The 19,967-nt window shown below is 37.8% G+C and overlaps 1 protein-coding gene across 1 annotated transcript; it reads left to right on the top strand.

Moving 5' to 3' along the window:
• Positions 1-1,648: 1,648 nt before the first annotated feature.
• Positions 1,649-12,722, top strand: TMEM33 (transmembrane protein 33). Its single transcript, XM_085059068.1, has 8 exons — positions 1,649-1,785; positions 1,876-1,940; positions 3,253-3,347; positions 3,783-3,970; positions 4,848-4,915; positions 5,707-5,840; positions 7,739-7,822; positions 9,132-12,722. Exons 2-8 carry the CDS (start codon positions 1,884-1,886, stop codon positions 9,259-9,261), a joined length of 756 nt encoding a protein of 251 aa, XP_084915194.1. The 5' UTR covers positions 1,649-1,785; positions 1,876-1,883; the 3' UTR covers positions 9,262-12,722.
• The last annotated feature ends 7,245 nt before the right edge of the window (positions 12,723-19,967 follow it).

Raw genomic sequence — 19,967 nt, 5'->3', positions numbered from 1 at the left:
TTCCCCTTGTGACATTTCAGTTAAACATTCAGTGCTCTTCACATTTCAGCTGCATCTAAACAAATCTCCTGGATATATTAATATTTAATTTTGCAATATAATAACTGTGTAATGGTTCAACTCAAATTTACTGGGCTATATTTGAAGCCTTTATTTTGGTTTAGCGTAAATGTTTGTCAGTCTTTTTACTACACACTTGAGAAGGCCCAGGAGACACCCTGAGAGTCCTAATTCTCTATTGCTGTTTCCTAGAGAGTCCTCCACCTGCAGAAAAATTGTCCCAAAATAGGAGGTAGTTCTTCTGCCTACTTCTCAGTCACTTTAGTGAGAGATGAATGGTTGGGAGATAAGTGGAAAATCAGGTTCTGCATCTTCAATTTAAAAAGTGTTAATTACCCTAAGATTACTTAGATTATTTGTAATTGCTATGGTATTAGAATCCCTATCGGCTGACTCTTTTGCTCCTTTTTTGTCAACGTACTTCATTATACATTCTTCCTGAGTGTCTTCCAATCAGTCTTCAAGTTTAATCATCATAAGCTAGAAATGAGGCTCATTGCAGATGTTGATTCCAACATCCTTGCTCACAAGAATGTGTCTTTCTTGATGCTAAAGAGTAATTGAATTGAAAGCATCTGGGAATGATCAGAACCTGGAGCAGACGGCTTGCTGTCTTGAAACCCATGCTGCCAGAAGGGGGAACCTGCTGCACATCCTTGAGAGAAAGCCAGACGCACAAACTACATGAAGCCAGGGGAGCTAAAAGTCAAAGGTGTCAGTCATGAGGTCCACATTTTGTTTTCTTTTGCTTTGATGCCATTTCAGATGAGTTGCAGACTTCCAACTGAGAAGAAAAACATATTCACATACCTATCCAGCATACATAATAAAAAAAAATCAATAATAAAGGCAAGGGGAAGATTAACAAAGGGAGGATTAAACCTTTCCAAGACCTTGCAAATCACATATGCTACATGCTGGAGAGTGAGCAAAAAGCTGCTTCTGCTTTGCACTATCCAGCTTGGTCCTCCTGTCAGATGTTGTGAATATACCTTTACTCGAGTAAAGCTCCTTCACTTCATGGTTTAACGATTACTGACCAAAGATTTCAGAAACTTGTTTCAAAGATCCCGCATTTTAATGTAATGCTGCTGACAGAATCTTTAGGCACACGTGGCGAAAAGGCGCTTTTTTTCCTCCCCCACTTTTTCCCCTTTTTTCCATTACAGGGAACCAATGACACTAAAACACAGGGACACAATCTCGCACCGTTTCTGTGTGACACCACCGCAGCACCGGGAACTGAGGAGCGCCCTGCCTGGATCGTGTGACCTTACGACTCCCATTTATATTGCTGATGCACAGCGCTAAGCCTCCCCAGGTCGCTCTGGAAATCCAGGTTGGCCCTCAGTGAGCAAACACTCCCCACACTGGGGTCGAAGCGAGCATTAATCTTGCTGCTGTTGCTGTCACCACACACAAGTGCTCCTGTACAGACCCGGCAGACGGAGCTGAGCACCTGCTGTCGGGGCTGCTGTGCACAGGGGGGAAGCGACGAGCGCTCTGCCCAGCGGCACGACGGAGCTCCGGACCCGCCTGGCTCCATCGGGCCATCGCATCGCCACCTCCCAGCGCTGCGTGCTGCGGCCGCCAGGCGCCCTCGGGAGCGGCCCAGTCACCGCCTACATTGCCCAGCAGCCCCGCGGCCCGCGGGAAGTGGCGTTCGGCCGTATCCGGGAGCGCGGAGCCGCCGGAGCGTGTTCAGTGCCCGGTGTGGCGCTTGCGGTGGGTAGCGGCCGGGCCGGGAGCGAGAGGTCGGGAGGCGGCGGCTGCGGTCGCCCTGTCCCACAGACTGAGGCGCTTCTCTCCCCGCAGGTGCGGCCATGGCGGACTCGGCGCAGAACGGGCCGATGCCAGGCGGGGCCGGCGGCGGGGCCGTGGTAAGGAGCTGCCGGGCCTGAGGGGCCCGGGCCGGCCGCGGGGCTGCTCCGGCGGCGGGGGATCCTGCCGAATGGCAGCGAGACTCTACTCGCCTGGGCTCGGGCAGGGGGAGGAAGGCAGCTCTCGCTTTCTGATTGAAAGAGTGCCGTTGGTGTGCCGCCGCTCTTGAAAATTGCTCACTTGGGAGTAATTCACTGTGGTAGCATTTATATTTCACAGAATAATAGAATATGCTGAGTTGAAAGGGCCCAACAAGGATCATCGAGTCCAACTGGTGGCCCTGCTCGGGACACAACAGAAATCACACCGTGCCTGAGAGCATTGTCCAAACGCTGCTTGAACTCTGTCAGGCTGGGGCTGTGACCACTGCGCTGGGGAGCCTGTTCAGTGCCCAGCCACCTTCTGGGCGAAAAACGTTTTCCTGATATCTAACCTAAACCTGTCTTGACACAGCTCCATGCCATTGCCGTAGTTATATTGTGCAAGTAAGATACGACATCCTATTATGAAGATGCTTGTAGATTTGTGGTCATTTCTGTAGAGATGCGCTAGGAATAAAAAAGAAGAATCTTCAAAAGCTGGTCCAAATTTGGAAAAAATATTAACTCTTTCAGGTGCAAGAAAGCTGTTGTTTTGACTCTGAGGCACATAGTAGCCAAAACCATACTGTGTTTCATTAGAGCCTTCCTGGCACTGGGGCTGTATCAGGACTGGGGAGGGCTGTGGTTTAGGGAGAGCTCAACAACAGGAGAGGTGCAAGATTACTGTGAAAAGTAATCTGATTTTTCAAGGCCAAGAATATATTGGCCAAAATGATGCCACTTTCCTTGTAGTGTAGTTACGCTAACTTTACTTGACCCTATATTGTTTTCTGTTTGCTAAGAATTGTGGAGATTTAGCCCCAGGTATTCTAAAAGAAATCTTATAGCAGCAGATACAAAAGTCAGTTGGGTCGAGAGACCCTACCTTATACCATTTGTGAAACTGACTGTTTAGTGAGGTGGGTTTGGATAAAAAAACTACTTTTCTGGAAGTTCTTACCACTGTATTTGATTGTAGCATACAAAGGAGCCTCTTGGTTCTGAGGAAGCTGAGCTATTTTTGATCTGGCTAGTAACATCATATGAGCCAAGTATTACAGAACAAAAAGAAGCTTTCTGCTTCAAGCTATAATTTGGTTATATTTGAGGTTGGAGAAAGACTTGGAATTCAGTGTGGCTGTCAAGAATGTTCATTGTATGCAAATACTAAGATACCAACTTCTGTTTGGGTTGGTCTTTTTTTTTTTTCTTTCTTTCTTTTCCTATGTAGCAATTTCTCATGGCTAACAAGTTGGACACAGCAATGTGGATTTCCCGCTTGTTCACGGTTTACTGCTCAGCTTTATTTGTCCTGCCTCTTCTAGGGTATGTACTACAGTATTGTAAAATAGCATTAAAAATTTACAAAGGAACTAGATTCCCTTTGCATAGAATTGTTTGTTCATGTAAGGGTAAATTGCTGTTATTGAGCTTACTTGGATGTGTTTTGTCAGAACAGCTTACAGATTTTTGATTAGTTTAAAACACTTTCAGATGTGTTTAGAAAATGTATTGAGCAAATGTAAAGTATTGGTAAATGCATGTTTTTTGTGTAAATGGAGTAATAGATTGAGTTGTTTTACTCTAGGCACCTACAGTAAACCAGTGTTAACCACTTTTTGAGTTATTTTTTGGCAATAGTACATATGTACAATAATAGAAATAAATACTTCAGGTGTTGTTCAGTTGCGATGCAATTCTCAAGGGTAGAAGACTTCTGAGCATGGTTCACATGGTAACATCTCCTCTGATGATTTGCAGGTTGCATGAAGCAGCAAGCTTTTATCAGCGTGCCTTGCTGGCAAATGCTCTTACCAGTGCCCTCCGACTACACCAAAGGCTACCGCACTTCCAGCTTAGCAGGGCATTTCTGGCCCAGGCTTTGCTGGAGGACAGCTGCCACTACCTGTTGTACTCCCTTATCTTTGTGAATTCCTACCCTGTTACAAGTATCCTTTACTTGTGTCATCCTGCTAATGTTTTTAAAATATACTAAAACCCTGATTCTTTTAATCACCTGTGCCATGATTTGAAAAACTAGTTTGAACGAGTTTGGTATGTTTGCTATTCATAGAACATACTCTATGTAAAATATGAGAGGCTTATGTTGATTGATCTATATTCAGTTTAATCATCTCTGTTTAGTGCACTCTTTAATTAGTGCACTGCAGTCTCTGGCTTCTGACTTCTTACTGTGGTAGACATACATCATGTAGAGAGATAATTTTTCAGTAGTAGCTTCTCAGATAAGTTATTGAACCGATAAAGTCTGCAAAAAGTTTACTCCTGTGGATTGTCAAAGGTGACATGTAAGGGCTGACATTTCTTTATGCCACACTATGTATGCTTCATGTCCTACTCTTAAAATCTCTCTGGCAGAGAAATGTCTACATTCTTGCTCTGTAAAATCTGAATGGCTGGCAACTGCATGTTCTTTGGTAAACAAATTAATTTTGTAGCATCTTCTAACAAAAAAAAGATTACATGTATTTAACAGGTTTTAAGTAGTAACCTCATGTGTGCCTTCTGTGCAGATAGAATGAATTTCTTCAGTAGAAACACACTGGTGTGTAATGGTGTGTGTTATACTTTGCATAATTGTAGACACCTGTATTTTGAAGTTAATAAAATGCATGGCAAAGAGGTGTAAGAAGCGAAAGAAAGAGCTATAAATACAGGTCTTAGACTTATACATATCTTCATCCAGTATAGGTCATTCCAGCCAACCTCTTGCAAAGAGCCATTGAGCTATGACTTGTATAGTATAACATCATGGAGAAATGAAGCCCTTGTGCAGCCTGTAATTTTCCTTATGGCTTGCTTCAGTGAGTATTTTTCCAGTTCTGCTGTTCTCTTTGCTTCATGCTGCCACATACACAAAGAAGGTTCTTGACGTAAGTATGATGTGATATGTGTTACAATTAATACAGTTGGTATTCTTGGGGTTTATAAACAGGTTTTAAGTTGGAGCTGTGATTTGGTTTTCTTTGGCTGCTGTAGCGGAATTAGAGTGAAACTGTAGTATGGAATTTTAGCGCAGAGAATTTGAGAAGACTTTTTTGGGTTGGTTGGGTTCTGTGGTTCTTTTTTATTTTTTCCCCCTTTATAATGACTCAATGACATGTTGGAGTTGACGCTAATCATTTTTCTTAATGCTTTTCTTTGAAGGAAGCAAAAGCTGTGGAACAGTTAAGTTGAAACTTAAGATGTGTCTTTTTCAAGCTAAACCACAGCCTGTGAATTTTACTGTTCTATTTCAGTAGTAAAGTAACTAACTACAGGGTGAAACTAGCAAGCAGAATATTTGCCAGTTGGACTTGCTCCTCAATGCACTGCCTTGTGCATCTTAATATAACTCCAGGCTTTGGTGTTCCTAACTGGACTGTCTTGCTGCCATGGGCACTTCCTCTTAGTGGACTGAACAAGGCCTGTGGCCATCTCTGTGCAGTTGAACCTAAAATGGGTGGATGAGGGAATTGCGACACCTGATGCTTTTAATTGAGCTCTGTAAATTATGGAGTTCCAAGTCTGCAGTAGTTTTCCTTAGGATACTAATCTGAATACTGGTAAAGTCTTAAAATACTGAAATGGGTGGTAAATGACAATTGTTTGTATTTTGTTTTCTGTGTGCTTATGAAGATAGGTGTAACTTGTATGTTTTCTGTAAATAATGTTTTCTTTAAAGGCACGAAGTTCAAATAGTTTGCCCTTTTTGAGAAATCTCTTAGAGAAACTGAATGCTAATCAACAGAATATTCTAAAATTCATTGCTTGCAATGAAATTTTCCTGATGCCAGCTACAGTTTTTATGCTCTTCAGGTAAGAATTATGATAAATATTTAAATAATTAGAAACTTGCTACACAAGACTACTTTTTGCAAATGAGTTCTCTATGGATCATAGTACTCCATTTGTATGGTTCTGGCTGATCAAGGCTTGAACTTAAAGTAAAATTTAATTGATTCCTAGGCTTCTTAAGTTGGTGCATCCTGACATCAAAAACACTCACTATGATGTAACTGAGCACCAAAAAAACCTTCCCTTTCATAATGTGGGTGATGAGTCACATGAAAGCTTTTCAGGCTTGAAACTTGAATTCGCCTATATTTCTATCAGTACATAGTTCAGTAAGTTTAGTAGAATATTAAGATCTTCAGCTTCACTGAAAGGGAGCTCTTATTTTTGACAATTAGATTCCTGAAATTTAAGTGGCATGAAGTTTCATTATGCAAAAAGTATACAAGAAGGAGTAGGTTGCAGTCTCTCCTATGTTACTTCTGAGCAGTGACCCTTTTGGATTTTTTAAATTCTATTTGGGTTTGCTGGCTGTGCAGCCTGTTGAATTAATTTTAGGGATCTTGAACATGTTGGAATCCTGCTGAAGTTGTATAGGCATGATGGCCTGCCAGTCACTGAAGTTTGGGTCATTGCCTTTTAATATTTGGAGGGGGAATACAGCCTTTGTTCTATACAAGTCATAGCATAGGGAGAGCATTTGTGTTGGTTGGTCTCATCAGCAGTAGAAGGGAGGCTTTATCTTCTTGGAACTGCATAGGATGCATAATTTGTCTTTATCTTTTGATAGATCAGCTGAACATTTCAATGCCCCAGCTCTCAAGGATTCCATTTCATTTGAGACCACTTAGCAGCTGACAGATACACTCTGTCCAGTATCTGAACTTTTCAAGTGCTTTGAACTTAAGTATAGCTATTTTTTTCCTGCTTGCCTCTCTGTGGAGAATGTAGTATGTGAAATGAAGCTACTTGATATGTCATCTAGTAGATACTGAAGCTTGTAAAAGATCATATGCCAAATTTTAAAATAACTTGATGATTAAAAACAGCTATTGTGAGATTTTGTTTTTTAAGTGTTGCAGCATATTGTTTGTAAATACTGTACAGGTTTCAAGATTTCTTCTAGCTCACTTTATATTTTTTCTTCTGGGCAAAGATGCTGCTAATATTTGAAGGAGTTCTACTTACTGGAACCATTGTGTTTAAATTCAAACAGAATTTTTAAATAGTGTGTTATTTAAAGTGGCTTCAGTCACTAAAACTTACGGCACTTCTATGCTTTGCTGTATATGGTTTGTGTGCTACGTTTTCACTATTTCACAACACAGTCATGTGAAACAGCAGTTTTCTGAAATACCAAAACCTAATTTCAATGTAATTGAAATCACTGGGTATTAGCTTGGCATTAAAGTCTCATTATACATATGTAATTGTCTGCAGCACATTCTGAGAAGCTTTGCAAAAGATACTAGAAATATGGTCCAGGTATTCAAAGTGCTGCAATTATATTGAAAAGGATCACTGTTAACTGGACTACTTATGTCAACCAGTTTCTGTGCTTGATCAACAAGCGTTTTCTTGCTATGGAACACATATCCACCATCACTCCAGTGGTTCTTTGCACACCACCAGAAATGAGGCATATAAAAACACTTCATAAATATTAAATCAATACAAGAACAGCACTTCTTTAACTGCTTCACTGAGCGGTTTTATTCTATAATGTAAGTTTCTTCATTTATGAGTGTATGGTTATATACTTTTTCTTGTCAGATCTAAATTTTCTGAACCAGTGTGACCCAAATCTAGGGTTTTTTTGAGCCCAGATAGTTTGCCTGCTTTTCTTAGAAAAATTCCTGATTTTGGTGTTTAGTTTGGGTTTTTTTGTCACTAGTAAGCTCTACTGAACTATTCTCTTTCAGTGGACAAGGGAGTCTGCTCCAGCCATTCATTTACTATAGGTTTCTTACATTACGCTACTCTTCTCGGCGAAATCCGTATTGTCGGTAAGTTCTAAATTGATTGGGGAAGTTAGTGTTTTACTGCATAGTACTTAGGCATTCCGAAACTTTTCATTCTAAAATGAATGCAGAACTCATAATACTACATTTTTAAATGGCAGTTACAGAATGTGAAATACACCTGGATGCTAAATAAAACCCTGGTTGGTCAAAGGTTAGATTTATTTTGTATAATTGATCATAAATGTACCACCATTCTTGAATGGGAACTTTCAGAACATGCTTGTGTAACTAAAACTACACTTTGGGAGAAGAAAGTCTTTCTTATCAGAAAGATACCCTTATGTTTAGATTCTAGGTACTTCTGAGGCTAAGCCCATGTATGAATAGGCATTTAAAAACTTGCGTAATATTGACAGAAAAAAAATCCTGTGGATGATCTTAAACATGTTCATTACCTTCTTTAGTTAAATTCATAAATAAGGCTAGTTGTATTTGAAATAGAACCTTATTAATTTTGAAAGTTGGTCAAGCCAATATTATTGCTTTAGACTTTGAAGTCACAAATATTTCTATGAGCATTTCCTCAGGTAAGTGTTTTCTTGGAAGTTTTCTTACGACCATTCCATTGCTAAAGTGCCAAGAAAGTGGCTTTGGCTGCCATAATATGCAAAAACAGTTCTGAGAATCTTAAACTTAATTGCCTCCTCTTCCCTATTTTTGTAAGAAATCAGTTGTTCCATCTTACTACATATAATGATTTTTAGCACCAACAACACCTATGAAGTTGCTTTATCACTTTGGTATCTAAACGTAATTTAAACTGTGCAATACCAAAACTGGCTTTCAATAGAACTAGTTTATTCAAAATGTTCTGCTGACATTTTTGTAGTTTTATGGGAGACTGGTGATGTGGGTTTTACTTTTCATGTCTGTCTTCTAATAGTTGCTTCTGCAGTGCAGGGTTCTTGCATATTGGCAAGAAGTAGCATAAACACACAATTGCCTCCCAACTCCTTACACTATTTGTGATAAAGCATTATTCTTCCTTTTTTATAGTGCTTTTACAGTCTTTCTAGTCTTTTTTTTTTTTGCTTGAAGGTGGAGTTTTTCTGTCTCTAGTTCAGTAGCTTCCAGCTGAGGATGGATATAGAGTTAGTTAAAAAGTTCATGTTTAAAAGTCAAGAATTCTGAAGCTTTTGGAAGATACTGAAGCACTGAGTTGGTCTAAAGAATTTAACTTAAATTGTGTGTGTGATGTTGAGAAAAGAAGTGATTGAAAAAGATACATCTAGATAATACTTCTAATAAATGCTGTAGGATTTTAAAACTCTCTTTAAATCTGATTTTTCAGGACTCTCTTCACTGAGCTCAGGATTGTTGTTGAACACTTAATAATGAAGCCCTCGTGCCCTGTTTTTGTAAGAAGACTATGCCTCAGCAGCATTTCCTTTATAAGCAGATTGGCACCAACTGTTGCATAGCCAAATTCAGGCACTCATGTTTTGTGAACATTGTGAGCAGCTGGCACTTCTGTTGATGATTGGAAATTCCTGGTTTTACACTGATCTCACTCCAGGCTGTATAAAAATACATATATGCTTTTCTTGGACATAATATGAAATTTAGCATATCAAAAACAAATAATAGAAACTTAAAATTACTGTGCTGTATTGTTAATTGATGAAAAAAAGTGGTTACGTCCTACCTAAAACATGCCCAGTCATACAAGTTTGCTGTTTTGTTTTGTTTTGTTTTGTTTTTTAAATCAAGGATTGTTTGAGATTGATTGAAACTTACTATAAGAGATCTGTGCTCACTAGGTTATATGTTAGTTGGAACTATAGTTACTTTAGGATGTCTCCAGTGGATAGCAGTTGATACACATACCTATGCAGTACACTTTGGACAGTATTCTTCTGCTTACTAAATGTATCTGCAGAACTATTTTGTCCAATTTACTATACTCAGTGTAGAAATTCAGCTCACTTTGAAGTTAACACAAGGGATTAAAATCTATCAAGCTGACATAGATAACACTTTTTTCTGAAGGAGAGGCTATTTTTATTACTAATACCTAAAAAGAACTTTCCCAAGTTTCTACCTGGTGACACACTCTTATATTACACTGTTGGAAGAAATAACAAGACTGATCACAGAAAACTCTGTGCAGTTTTCTTTTCATAACGAGTTGTTTTACCAAGCCAAACTGCTGACCTGTAGGATTTTCAGGCAAAGATGCAATGCTTAAACTTCTAACCATCTCTCAAATTAACTAATCAATGGAAATGAAGTAACTATTGCAGAGTCATTGCAGATTTGTTCATGTGTCCACACAAATGTGAGACGGCAGTAATACAAGCATGTTAGCTTTCTAGAAAATTAATCTGTAGCTAGCTCTATATAAATTGTTATTCCAGTTTCTGAGACTCTCATTGTGATGGGAAATTTACATAAAGAATTGCACCTGTTTAGGCAGCTTCTGAAACAAATGGGTGTAGGATTTCTTGGCATAAATCCATCTGATGACTGATCTGAAGCCAGTATCATGACTGCAGAAGTGAATATTAAATTAAATGCATAAATTAATTACATTGATTATGCATTCACCCAGCAGCTGAAGGGTAGGTCATGGAAAAATAATACTGTCTGTCTGATCACAATTTCTCAATTTCTTTCCAGACATTCAAGGCAAAATATTTGCTGAATCTTCTGTATTTAGTGGTTGTATTCTAATTGCATAAAGTTGGCTTTTGCTGGCCTTTTGTAACCTTCTATAGCACTGAACTTAGCTATTCTTCCATGGTCAGAGAAACTTTATGTGAAATTCTTTAAAAAACAGTTTTGAAGCAAAGTATTTTCCTGTAACTATTGAGTTATCTTGTTTGTGGTGTGGATATCATTCAAACTTTCCAGTTGTATTAGTTTTTAGATCAGAGCCATGTATTTATAAACTTATTTCATTGTTTTGCTCAACCTCTTGGACTTATGAACCAGTTGGTAATTGAATATGATACTGACTACTTGTCTTGCTCTCTGAACATGATTAGTTATTTATAGAATACTTGCACATTGCAGAAGCAACTGCATGCAGTTAATGCTCTACAGCTGCTAAAGACTTGCAATGAGATTGATTATATGTATATCCTGTAATCTGAGGATTTTATAAAAACTAAGATTTCTACTGCAATAAAGGAGTGTTAAATGTAACTCGCTAGGCTCTTCAGGCTTGTTTTCTCTCTAACACAGGTTACTGATGCTTGAACCTGGAAGTTGAGCAGAATGCTGTCCTGTGTGTATGTGTGCATGTTCTTATATTCCCACTGCTGCTTCTGAATTGGGACATAATGTCTTGTGCATTTCTGAGATATTTTATAAGAAATTTTTGCCTTCTAAAGTGCAAAAATTTATGACCCTTTCTTTCAAAGTCTAACCCAAGAATAAGCACTTCAACAATGGTTTCTAATCAGAGAAAAATAAATCCATACCTACTTATTACTGTTTCAGTTCCTTCGCATGATTCCAGACCCTCTGTCATGTTGCATGACATGTTTTTTGAATGGTGACATCAGACTCTCTTCAGCTGTTTGTACCACTGATTTAAAAATTAATTTGGTCATTTAAGTTGATCCCCCATACTGGGAGTGGAAGGCAAATCTGTAATTACTGTAAGCAAAATAACATGTTACTTCTGAGCAAATTTTTGTGGTCTGACTGCTGTTACAGATGCATTCTACTGTTCTTAATTGTATAATGTTACTAAATTAGAGATGAGTCTAAACTGGATCCAGTGTATTGCAACTGTAACTGAAGGATGCTAAGTACAGATCCAACTCAATGAATGCATGAGAAGGAGTAAAAGGAGTAAGTGAATGACAATGCAGTGAGTAAAGAGTTGGAAGGCAATGCTATGAAGTTCTGACTTATATGTGGATACTGAATTTCTTATCTTTTTCTATTAAGTCTTAAAAATGAACCAAGAGGAGCAAATTTCATAAATGGGATTTGATTTGATTTGGCCAGTAGTATATTCTTGGCTTTGCAAAGAGTTGCTTGATAAATGAGCAGCTTGTGGCCTGGTAAAACTTACTTCTCTGACATGCCAAGAAAACATGAAACAATGTTGTAAGAATAATATTCAGGCCACATAAATCGGGTAACTGACCTGTGCTCTGCATCAACTTTGATTTCTACAGTAGCCTTTCAGCTGCCTAGGTGATAACACTTGGGTTTCCTCAATGCTGGTGAAAACATTCTGTTCTTGAGCCTGCTTCCTCATCACAGTTTGTGACTTGTTTCTATTCTAGTGATTAAATTAAACATAAAATGCTGGTTGTATCCTGATAGCTTGAGGTTTTTTTTGGTGAAGAGAGCTGTATGTTCATGCTGCTATACTGTCAACAGTTAGCTGTGATGCAGAGGCTGTGACAGAAGTCTCTGTTGAGAAATTTTGCAATTGACCATAAAGTGCCTGCGAACCCCAAACTGAAGCAGAAGAGTTTTTGTATTACTGAAAGGTTACTTACCTAACGTGATAACTGTTTCCACTGGTATATATCACACTGCTCATGGCTTTTTGTCATCTTAGCTTTTATAACTTAAGTGCTGTTGCATAGATTCTGTGGGTAGACCGACTCTTTGCTTTTACAAGCTTTCTGTAGAAGTGATGCTCCAGTGTAACGCTTGTCTGTTTTCATCTGTAGATTAAGTGTCAGGAGCCATTGGGTCTGTTGGAGTAGCTAATGCCAGTTGGGATTTCTTACACAAAGTAACTCACCAATACATCCACCCTCTCCCTTATTGCCTTTTATTTAATTTTATACATTTATTGTAATTTCTGTGCTGTCAGTTTTACGTTTTGCTCCCTTCTTTGATGGGTGTTTTAAGTGGAGCAATATCTGTTAAATGTTTTAAGGATTTAAATAAAAACTACCATAATTATGAACCACTATTTCTTCCAACAGTTTTTGAGCTGCTAACTATGTATGTGACTGTACTGTCCAAACAAATAACATAGCCAGTTATTTTGTACAGTCTGTGTTGGACCATTTTATTGTTAGGCACCTATATTGCAACATTTGCTGTACAGATCTCGTGTTTATTAAGGAAGTATAGTTCTTACCCATTTTACAGAGAGGAATGGAGACATGGAAGGAAAGAGCACTTGCCTGAGTGGATATAAGAATTCTGGCAGAGCAGGAAACAGACAAAAGGGAGTTGAAGAAGTGCCCAGAGGAAACTCTGATTTGTTTCTACTCCACATATGACTTGTTAGTCCTGCTCCTAAAATTATACTAACCATGGGCTTAAATACTTTCAAAAGCACTGTACTTTACAGTGCTCATATTAAGGGTAGAGAAAACCATTGAGCTTGAACAGTATGCTCTTTTGAAATGGTGTCAAAAATTGATTTTCACATGCAATGCTAGGTGTGGCCCTTGTATCATCATCTCTGACAAAAAATAATGCAACAGAATAAGCACTTAATGTGCTAGATGGTAGTAGGGTATGCTAATCTGTTTTTTAATTGTCTATAATTTTTCATTGCTGTAGTACACCTATTTGTGGTTAAACTAGATATACACTGAAATTGGTTACTCTGTATTGTAACTTCCATTGTGTTGTAATTTTCTTAAAGTCACTGGAACAGTCAGGCCATGGTGTTTTAAATCACCTTTTAAGGACAGAACCGTAAGCAATCCTTTATTTCAAAGATGGAAAGATATCAGTATGGATAATGTAATAGAACTTAATCTTAAATGTGGATTCAAAAACCTTTTTCATAAAATCTCAGCATTACTTATTAGCTTCTCTGCAGAAGCTAGTTTTGTGATAATGGCAGATGTTGTGCAGGTAAGGGAGTTTTCATTGCTTAGTTCTGTGCCATCCAGATGGTATAAACTTTTAAAATTAATTGAAAAATTCATCTTTTACTTGTATTCAAGGACTGAGGCACAAAATGCTAATATAAGGGCTCAGAGGGGAAATATAGTTCTCCTGCATATTTGAGAAAATGTGAAGCCCTTTCAAGAAAATCTAATAAACATAATAATCGCAGTCTGCTGACACTAAGGAAAAAGCACCTCATTCGCTCTTTCTTTTATGCAGCGATTTACTGGTCCCTACTGATTTTCAAATTGGATCACTGCAGTAAATTATCCATACCAGTACCTGTGAAAGAAAGCACTGGGATCCATATTTGTTCAGTGCTGTGCTTAAATCAGCAAGAATGATAAATTTGATGGAATGAAATTGGAAATATCAAGGGCTTCTCTCAGTGAATGAGCAAGTATCTCTGTTTGTAATTTATTGTGACCCTTTTTCACTGTATGTGCTTTGTATGTCAAATATTTATTTTGAAACAAATTAAATAGTTTTCTGTATTGATACCTATTGTTTTGTTGATGTTCTTGAAATCAAATTGTGTAAATTTTCCAGGATTTTAAATATTACCTGTGTGTGTTGCAAAACAGCAGTTAGTTAAGATCAAATCTTAGAGTGAGTTTGAGTTACTGACCAACAACTTTGTGTTAAATGTTCAAGGTGCATGTTGGGTGTTGGTTTTTTTGTGTATGTATGTAGAATAGTCCAGGATGCAGTGAGATACTGCAGCACCCCATTTACTTTTTCTAGAGAAGCAGGAAGATTAAGGTTTATATCAAAACCAAAAAAAGCTGATCCCTGTCTTTAATTCATTGGAACTATTCTGCTTTATATCTGGCATAGGTAAGTCCTGTGGCAAAAATCTACCTATGTGGCCAGTTTACTGCCATATTTTCAGTGCAGGTGTTAATAGACAAAGTTGTACACGTGTGTTTTGGCAAGTCCTGTCCTTGTAATTTTAAAATAGGTTAGTTTGCAACTGTGATTACATCCTGCTCCCTATGTAAGTGCCACTGCTGAACTGAAAATGAGTTGTTGTTACTGCTTAGTTACTTGGAATTTTTGTCAGGAAAATAATAATTTGTTTTGCAACTACTAAGCAAAATTGTGAACCAGTGTTTTTAATAATGTGACCCTATGTTACCATCTTCTTGTGGGCTAGGCTAGGCTTATTTGTGGTGGCAGAGTTAATAGCTGACCTTTGTTCAACCCAAGTGCCAAGCAGATGGGCTTTATTCTACCACACCATGCTACCACCATACAACTGGGGTTTTGTAAAAGCAGTAGTGCGGATCGTGTTTTGAGGAGCCATAGAAGACTTTGTTCTTACTTAAAGTTACTCTGAGTTTATCTCTATCACAGCTTCCGTATGTCTGACCATGAAAACTTGCTTGTGAGGTGAGTGAAGTGTCACAAGAGTCCAGACTTTTGCCTGGTGTGAGGAAACTGCTTTCCTTGAACAAGTGCAGATTATGGTATTTTCATTTGCTGTATGTGTTGCTATGAATATTTACTCATGTTCCTTTGCCAGTGTTAAAAGTGGGAGTATGTTAGATTAAGATGATGCATCAGGTAGTTGAGATATTTCACAGGAAAATTAAGCTGAAAATCAGAAATTATAAAAGGTGCAACACTAGATTATCTGCAGGAGGTTAAAGTAATATCAGCTATAGTTTTCATGAAAGTAGAAATACAATAGAAAAAGAAGGAAGAAGAATGGGGAGAAAAATAATGAGAACACAAAAAAATCACAGACTCATAGGGTGTGCCGAATTGGAAGGGACTGATCAGGATTAGCAAATCCAACGCATGGCCCTACGAGGACACTCCAAGAGTCACACCAGCTCTGTGATAAAAAGATGTCTGGAAATCCTGCCGGGTGCTCTGTTGCTTTCACAGACCCCAGTTCACCATTCATGGTTTCATGCCATCAGTATCCTCTGAATAGTACTTAAGTTTTCGAGTTGTAAATTATATATAATTTATTCTCCATTAAAATACTATTGAAATAGCAACATTGTACATGACTTGACAGTCTAATCTAGGTTTGCTTAAAATGGAAAACACAGCTGCAGTGGAATTGTGTGTTCTTCCCAATTATGTTTGAAGCTTCTGTAGCGAAAACATAAAGAAAGTAATGAAAGAAATGTTCTGGGTTGGTTTTTTTTTTTGTTTGGTGGGTTTTTGTTTTTTTTTTTCTTTTTCTCTTTCCATATTGCTTTGCAATTTTTTTCTGGCAATCTGGGGAAAGACCTCATATGTGCAGCTCATGTGTGTTTGCGTAGAACATGATATTTGTAACTTAGTAATTTAATATTTTTGGATTTAATTTTTTTTAATCTAGAAAATCTGACCAAACAGATGACTGCATATTACAATCCCTTTCAACATACTTTCTGCTATAGCAACTTCAGTTAGGTTCTGACTAAAGCACAACAAAAATAATTGTGAATCCTTTCAGTGATAAAGTTTAAATCAAAACCTTTAATGGAAAGTCTTTTGTAATGGCAGATGGAAATCTGAGGTTGACTTTCTGAATTTGCATATGTCTACTGGCATTTTCTGTTGTGTTACTGTATAATATAGAGAAATATTAAAGCCTTAGAAAACTACAGGTACATCAACAAGCATCAAGTTCAGCATACATGTGTTTGAGCATCCAGTGGTTCTATTCACATTTCTAATTATCTCAAATTTTTAATAAGACTCTGAGGCAGAGGTAAGACGTTCAGTTGCATCAATGTGTATGTACTGTGAATGGATGAATGGATGAGGTGTATTTGTACTTACAGCAGTAGATAAATGATGAAATGTAATATTTTGAGGGTTTTTTTTCCCATTTTGGAAATGTTAATACACTGCAGTTAATGATGAAACAACCTCTTCTTGTCCTCTCTTTGCAGAGTGTTACACGTTTATTAGGGAAATAGTTGTTAAAGAAGATTTTTGCACTGCAAAGGGATCCTCATATACTGCCTTTATGCATTTCAAAAGTACTAATTGAGCTTATTTCACATTCTTCTGATTTTTTTTTCTTACAAACAAAAGAATCAAGCTGCTTTTAAGCTGGTCCTTGCTTGGTTCATGTAAGAAATTATAGGACAAGTGGAGTAGCAACAGACTGGACTTGATGATGCATGAAGCTTCGTCCAGTTCTGGGTTACTATGCATGTCTGCATATTACTGTAGAGAATGAGTAGTTGTTTCAGTATTTAATGTATTATGTACCTAGTATTGTTTTTAAGAATTTTAAACTAGCTTTCTCCTGTTGGATGAAGGTAAGTGCTGCTAACCTTAAGAGTTCTTTTACCTTACTCAGAGGCTGGAAATTTTGCTTGATGACATGATTTCTCCATTTGAAATGAAATTGAATTCTTCCTTCATGTGCTAATTTTGTTCCAAACCACTGACCTCTAGTGGCCGGTTTGCAACTATGAAGCTAAAAATTTTAGTAACGTGCTCCTCCTGAGTCTATTGGCTAGAGGAAAGTAATTTTCCATTTAAGTTTCTCAGGAGAATAATGCCTCTTCATGATTTATTTTCCTTTGGCAGTCACTAGCTGCTGCTGCTGGGGTTGAAACGGTGTGTTGAGCATTGCTGCCCCCAGTTCAAGAAACTGCAGAGGACTGCTGATGTTTGGGTGAATGAACTGCACGTGAATAACTGAAAACACTTACCCATGTGCTGGAAATGAAAATATTTACTTTTAGTTTATGTAGATCTTTGATCCAATGACCGTGAAATAGCTTTACAGACCTACATGACTCAGAGTGGTATTATGTAAACTTCTGTAGATTCACCATTCTGTGCTCCAGGAAAGTCGTTCCCCTCATGCACCTGCCAGCCACAAAATATTGCCTCATTTTCTGTGAATTTAAATGTTTTGCCTGAACAACTTCAAGACTGTTTGGGATCACTGGACACTTCCTGTACTCATACTTTTTGTTGAACTATTGGTACGTAGTTGCTTTCTGTTAACTGTATGTCTAGGATCATAAAAGGTACAAAAATCAAGTCTTTCCCTTTTCCTTTTTTTTCCTTGCTATGCTATATGAGAGACCCACAAGGCAGGATATGATGGGAATCCTGAAGAGTAATTTAAACTATACTAAGTCATTACCATCAGCTCTTGCTGTGGATATGGGGACATTGCAAGCCTCTGTCCACTGTAGGAACTTGAAATATTTAATGAATTTCAGGTTTAAATTTATTCAAATTTTATATAGGCTTTATATTACTTCATTTTTCATACAAGAAGCACTAAAATCCTTCACTTCTTATTAGCCTTTATGTATCACAGATTTCTTGCTAGGCAGTAATATTGGAAAATTTCATCATGGTGGACTGTTTTAGCCTCAGTAATACAGTCAGTTACTGAGTTATTTTAAATATACAGGGATGAAGAAAAAAGTTTTCAAATGTCTATATTTCAATCCAGTCACCTGTCTTTCTTGATCTGCAAGCTGTTCTATGTAAACTTTTCAAGTGTTTCCATAAAACAGGTTCTAAATCTAAAAAGGTTGTAACCACAGTCCCTGTTCTTCCTGAAGACCTGGTAAGGCAACTTAACCGTATAATTTTTTGGAGGCAAGGTAATACGCAAGGTATATGTCATAGGCGAGGTATAAAAAAGGGTTCTAGAGTTTTTGCAAAAGGAGGCCTGAGGAAATGACTGATATGGTAGCAAGTCTCCCTCCTCTTATGAGCAATATACCAGGACCTTCACACAATTGGTATATGAGTAACCTCTGTCCTCTGGACAGAGGTTCAGATGGAGCAAAAGCCCATGTACAAGCATGGTGTATAGAAATAATACTTTTAATCAGTTTAGCATTTAGCAACTTGAATGTGAATGAGACTTGTTTTTTTCTAGCTTGATTTTAAGAAATACAGGCTTAAAATAGTCATTGAATAACCATCATTCAAAATTAAACCTTAGGATGCAATTCCATTGATGTATTGAACAGAAACAAGATCTCACTAATTTGCTGTATATAGTACTCTTTGCCACAGGGAAAAGGTTGTTAAATGTAGTTTGGATGTCCTGACATACCATATAATTTAGGATGTTTTTCTATTCATTGCTGGTGATTGAGAATTAATGGTTGAGATGCTCATAAATAAGGTTGATATTTTTTTCTTAGGATGCTGCAGCTGCATGCCAGGAGTCTTGGTAATTCATTATAATTTGCTTTATGTACTTAGTTATCCCATGCAGAATAGGCTGTTATTGTTGCTCTTTTACTTGCTCTTTGTCTCCATCAGTTTTCAGTGTTTGCCAATATGCAGAACAGCTGATTGTGTAAATCCTAGTTGGCCACCACACTGTTAATATCTATTAATCTGTTCATGGTATTCCACTTTTAGTATTTTTCTTCCTGTTTCATATTTACAACACCAAAACCAGATGAAACAAATTCAATTATTCAGATGGATAAAAGGATATGAAACAGTTAGTAGTTCCATTTGGTTTTAGAGAGGGAATGATACACCTAAACTTAGCATCTCTTCGAGAGTATAGCAGTGACTCTTCAGGAATTACAAATATTTCAAGAATTTCTATATGCTTTCAAACATCTTTATGTTGGGAACTCTTAACCTCCTGTTTCTTTTTATTTTTTGGTCTTAGGCTCCTGCCAAAATAACAAGCAGCCAGCAAAACATATATCAGCTGCATTTTAGACTCCAACTAAAATTGGTGAATTGACCTCAATTGGTGAATTGACTGCAACTTTACAACTTGCAGTCAATTTCAGTATTTAACTCCAGTGCTGTACATCTGGTACATAATGATACAGCATCTGTTGCAACACTCCTGATTCATTTGGTATGGCTGCAGTTGTACTACTGGGAAGATGAATGTTAATTATTTTGTGGAAGTGTTTTACTTCAATCTGCCTCCCTTGGCCTTCTAGGAAAACTTGTATTGGCAATGCTGCTCGCTCGGTGGCTGGTAAAAATGTGCCAGCAAACTTTGTTCAAAATCTAATTGTGTATGTTAAAGATAGGCACCGTAATAACTCTCCTCAGTGATCAAATGCTTTGTGGATTAGCAGGTACATTAATTATCCAAATTCCCTGTCAAGCTAGCTTCTGGTGAGCTCCCATGTTCCTCCCATGTCTTCATGTGCAAATGAAGACAAGGAAGCCTGAGGTATTTTCTCAACCATGCAAACTAATATCAAAGCTATTCTGGAAAAAACTTATAAAAAAAGAGTGTAATGGAGTGCCTGATTACAGTCGACTGATTACAGGCATGGTCGTGAGCCAGGCTGCAGATCAGCAGAGCAGGAGGTGTCACAGCTGG

This window comes from Lichenostomus cassidix, chromosome 4 (assembly GCF_008360975.1).
Source record: "Lichenostomus cassidix isolate B80296 chromosome 4, HeHo_3.0, whole genome shotgun sequence".
Lineage (NCBI taxonomy): Eukaryota > Metazoa > Chordata > Aves > Passeriformes > Meliphagidae > Lichenostomus > Lichenostomus cassidix.
This window is presented reverse-complemented; position numbering and strand designations above follow the sequence as displayed.

Coding starts and splice junctions, on each gene's coding strand:
- TMEM33 (XM_085059068.1), top strand. CDS start 1,884: ATGGCGGACTCGGCGCAGAACGGGCCGATGCCAGGCGGGGCCGGCGGC. Junction 3,348..3,782: donor TTTGTCCTGCCTCTTCTAGG/GTATGTACTACA, acceptor GATGATTTGCAG/GTTGCATGAAGCAGCAAGCT. Junction 3,971..4,847: donor GAATTCCTACCCTGTTACAA/GTATCCTTTACT, acceptor GGCTTGCTTCAG/TGAGTATTTTTCCAGTTCTG.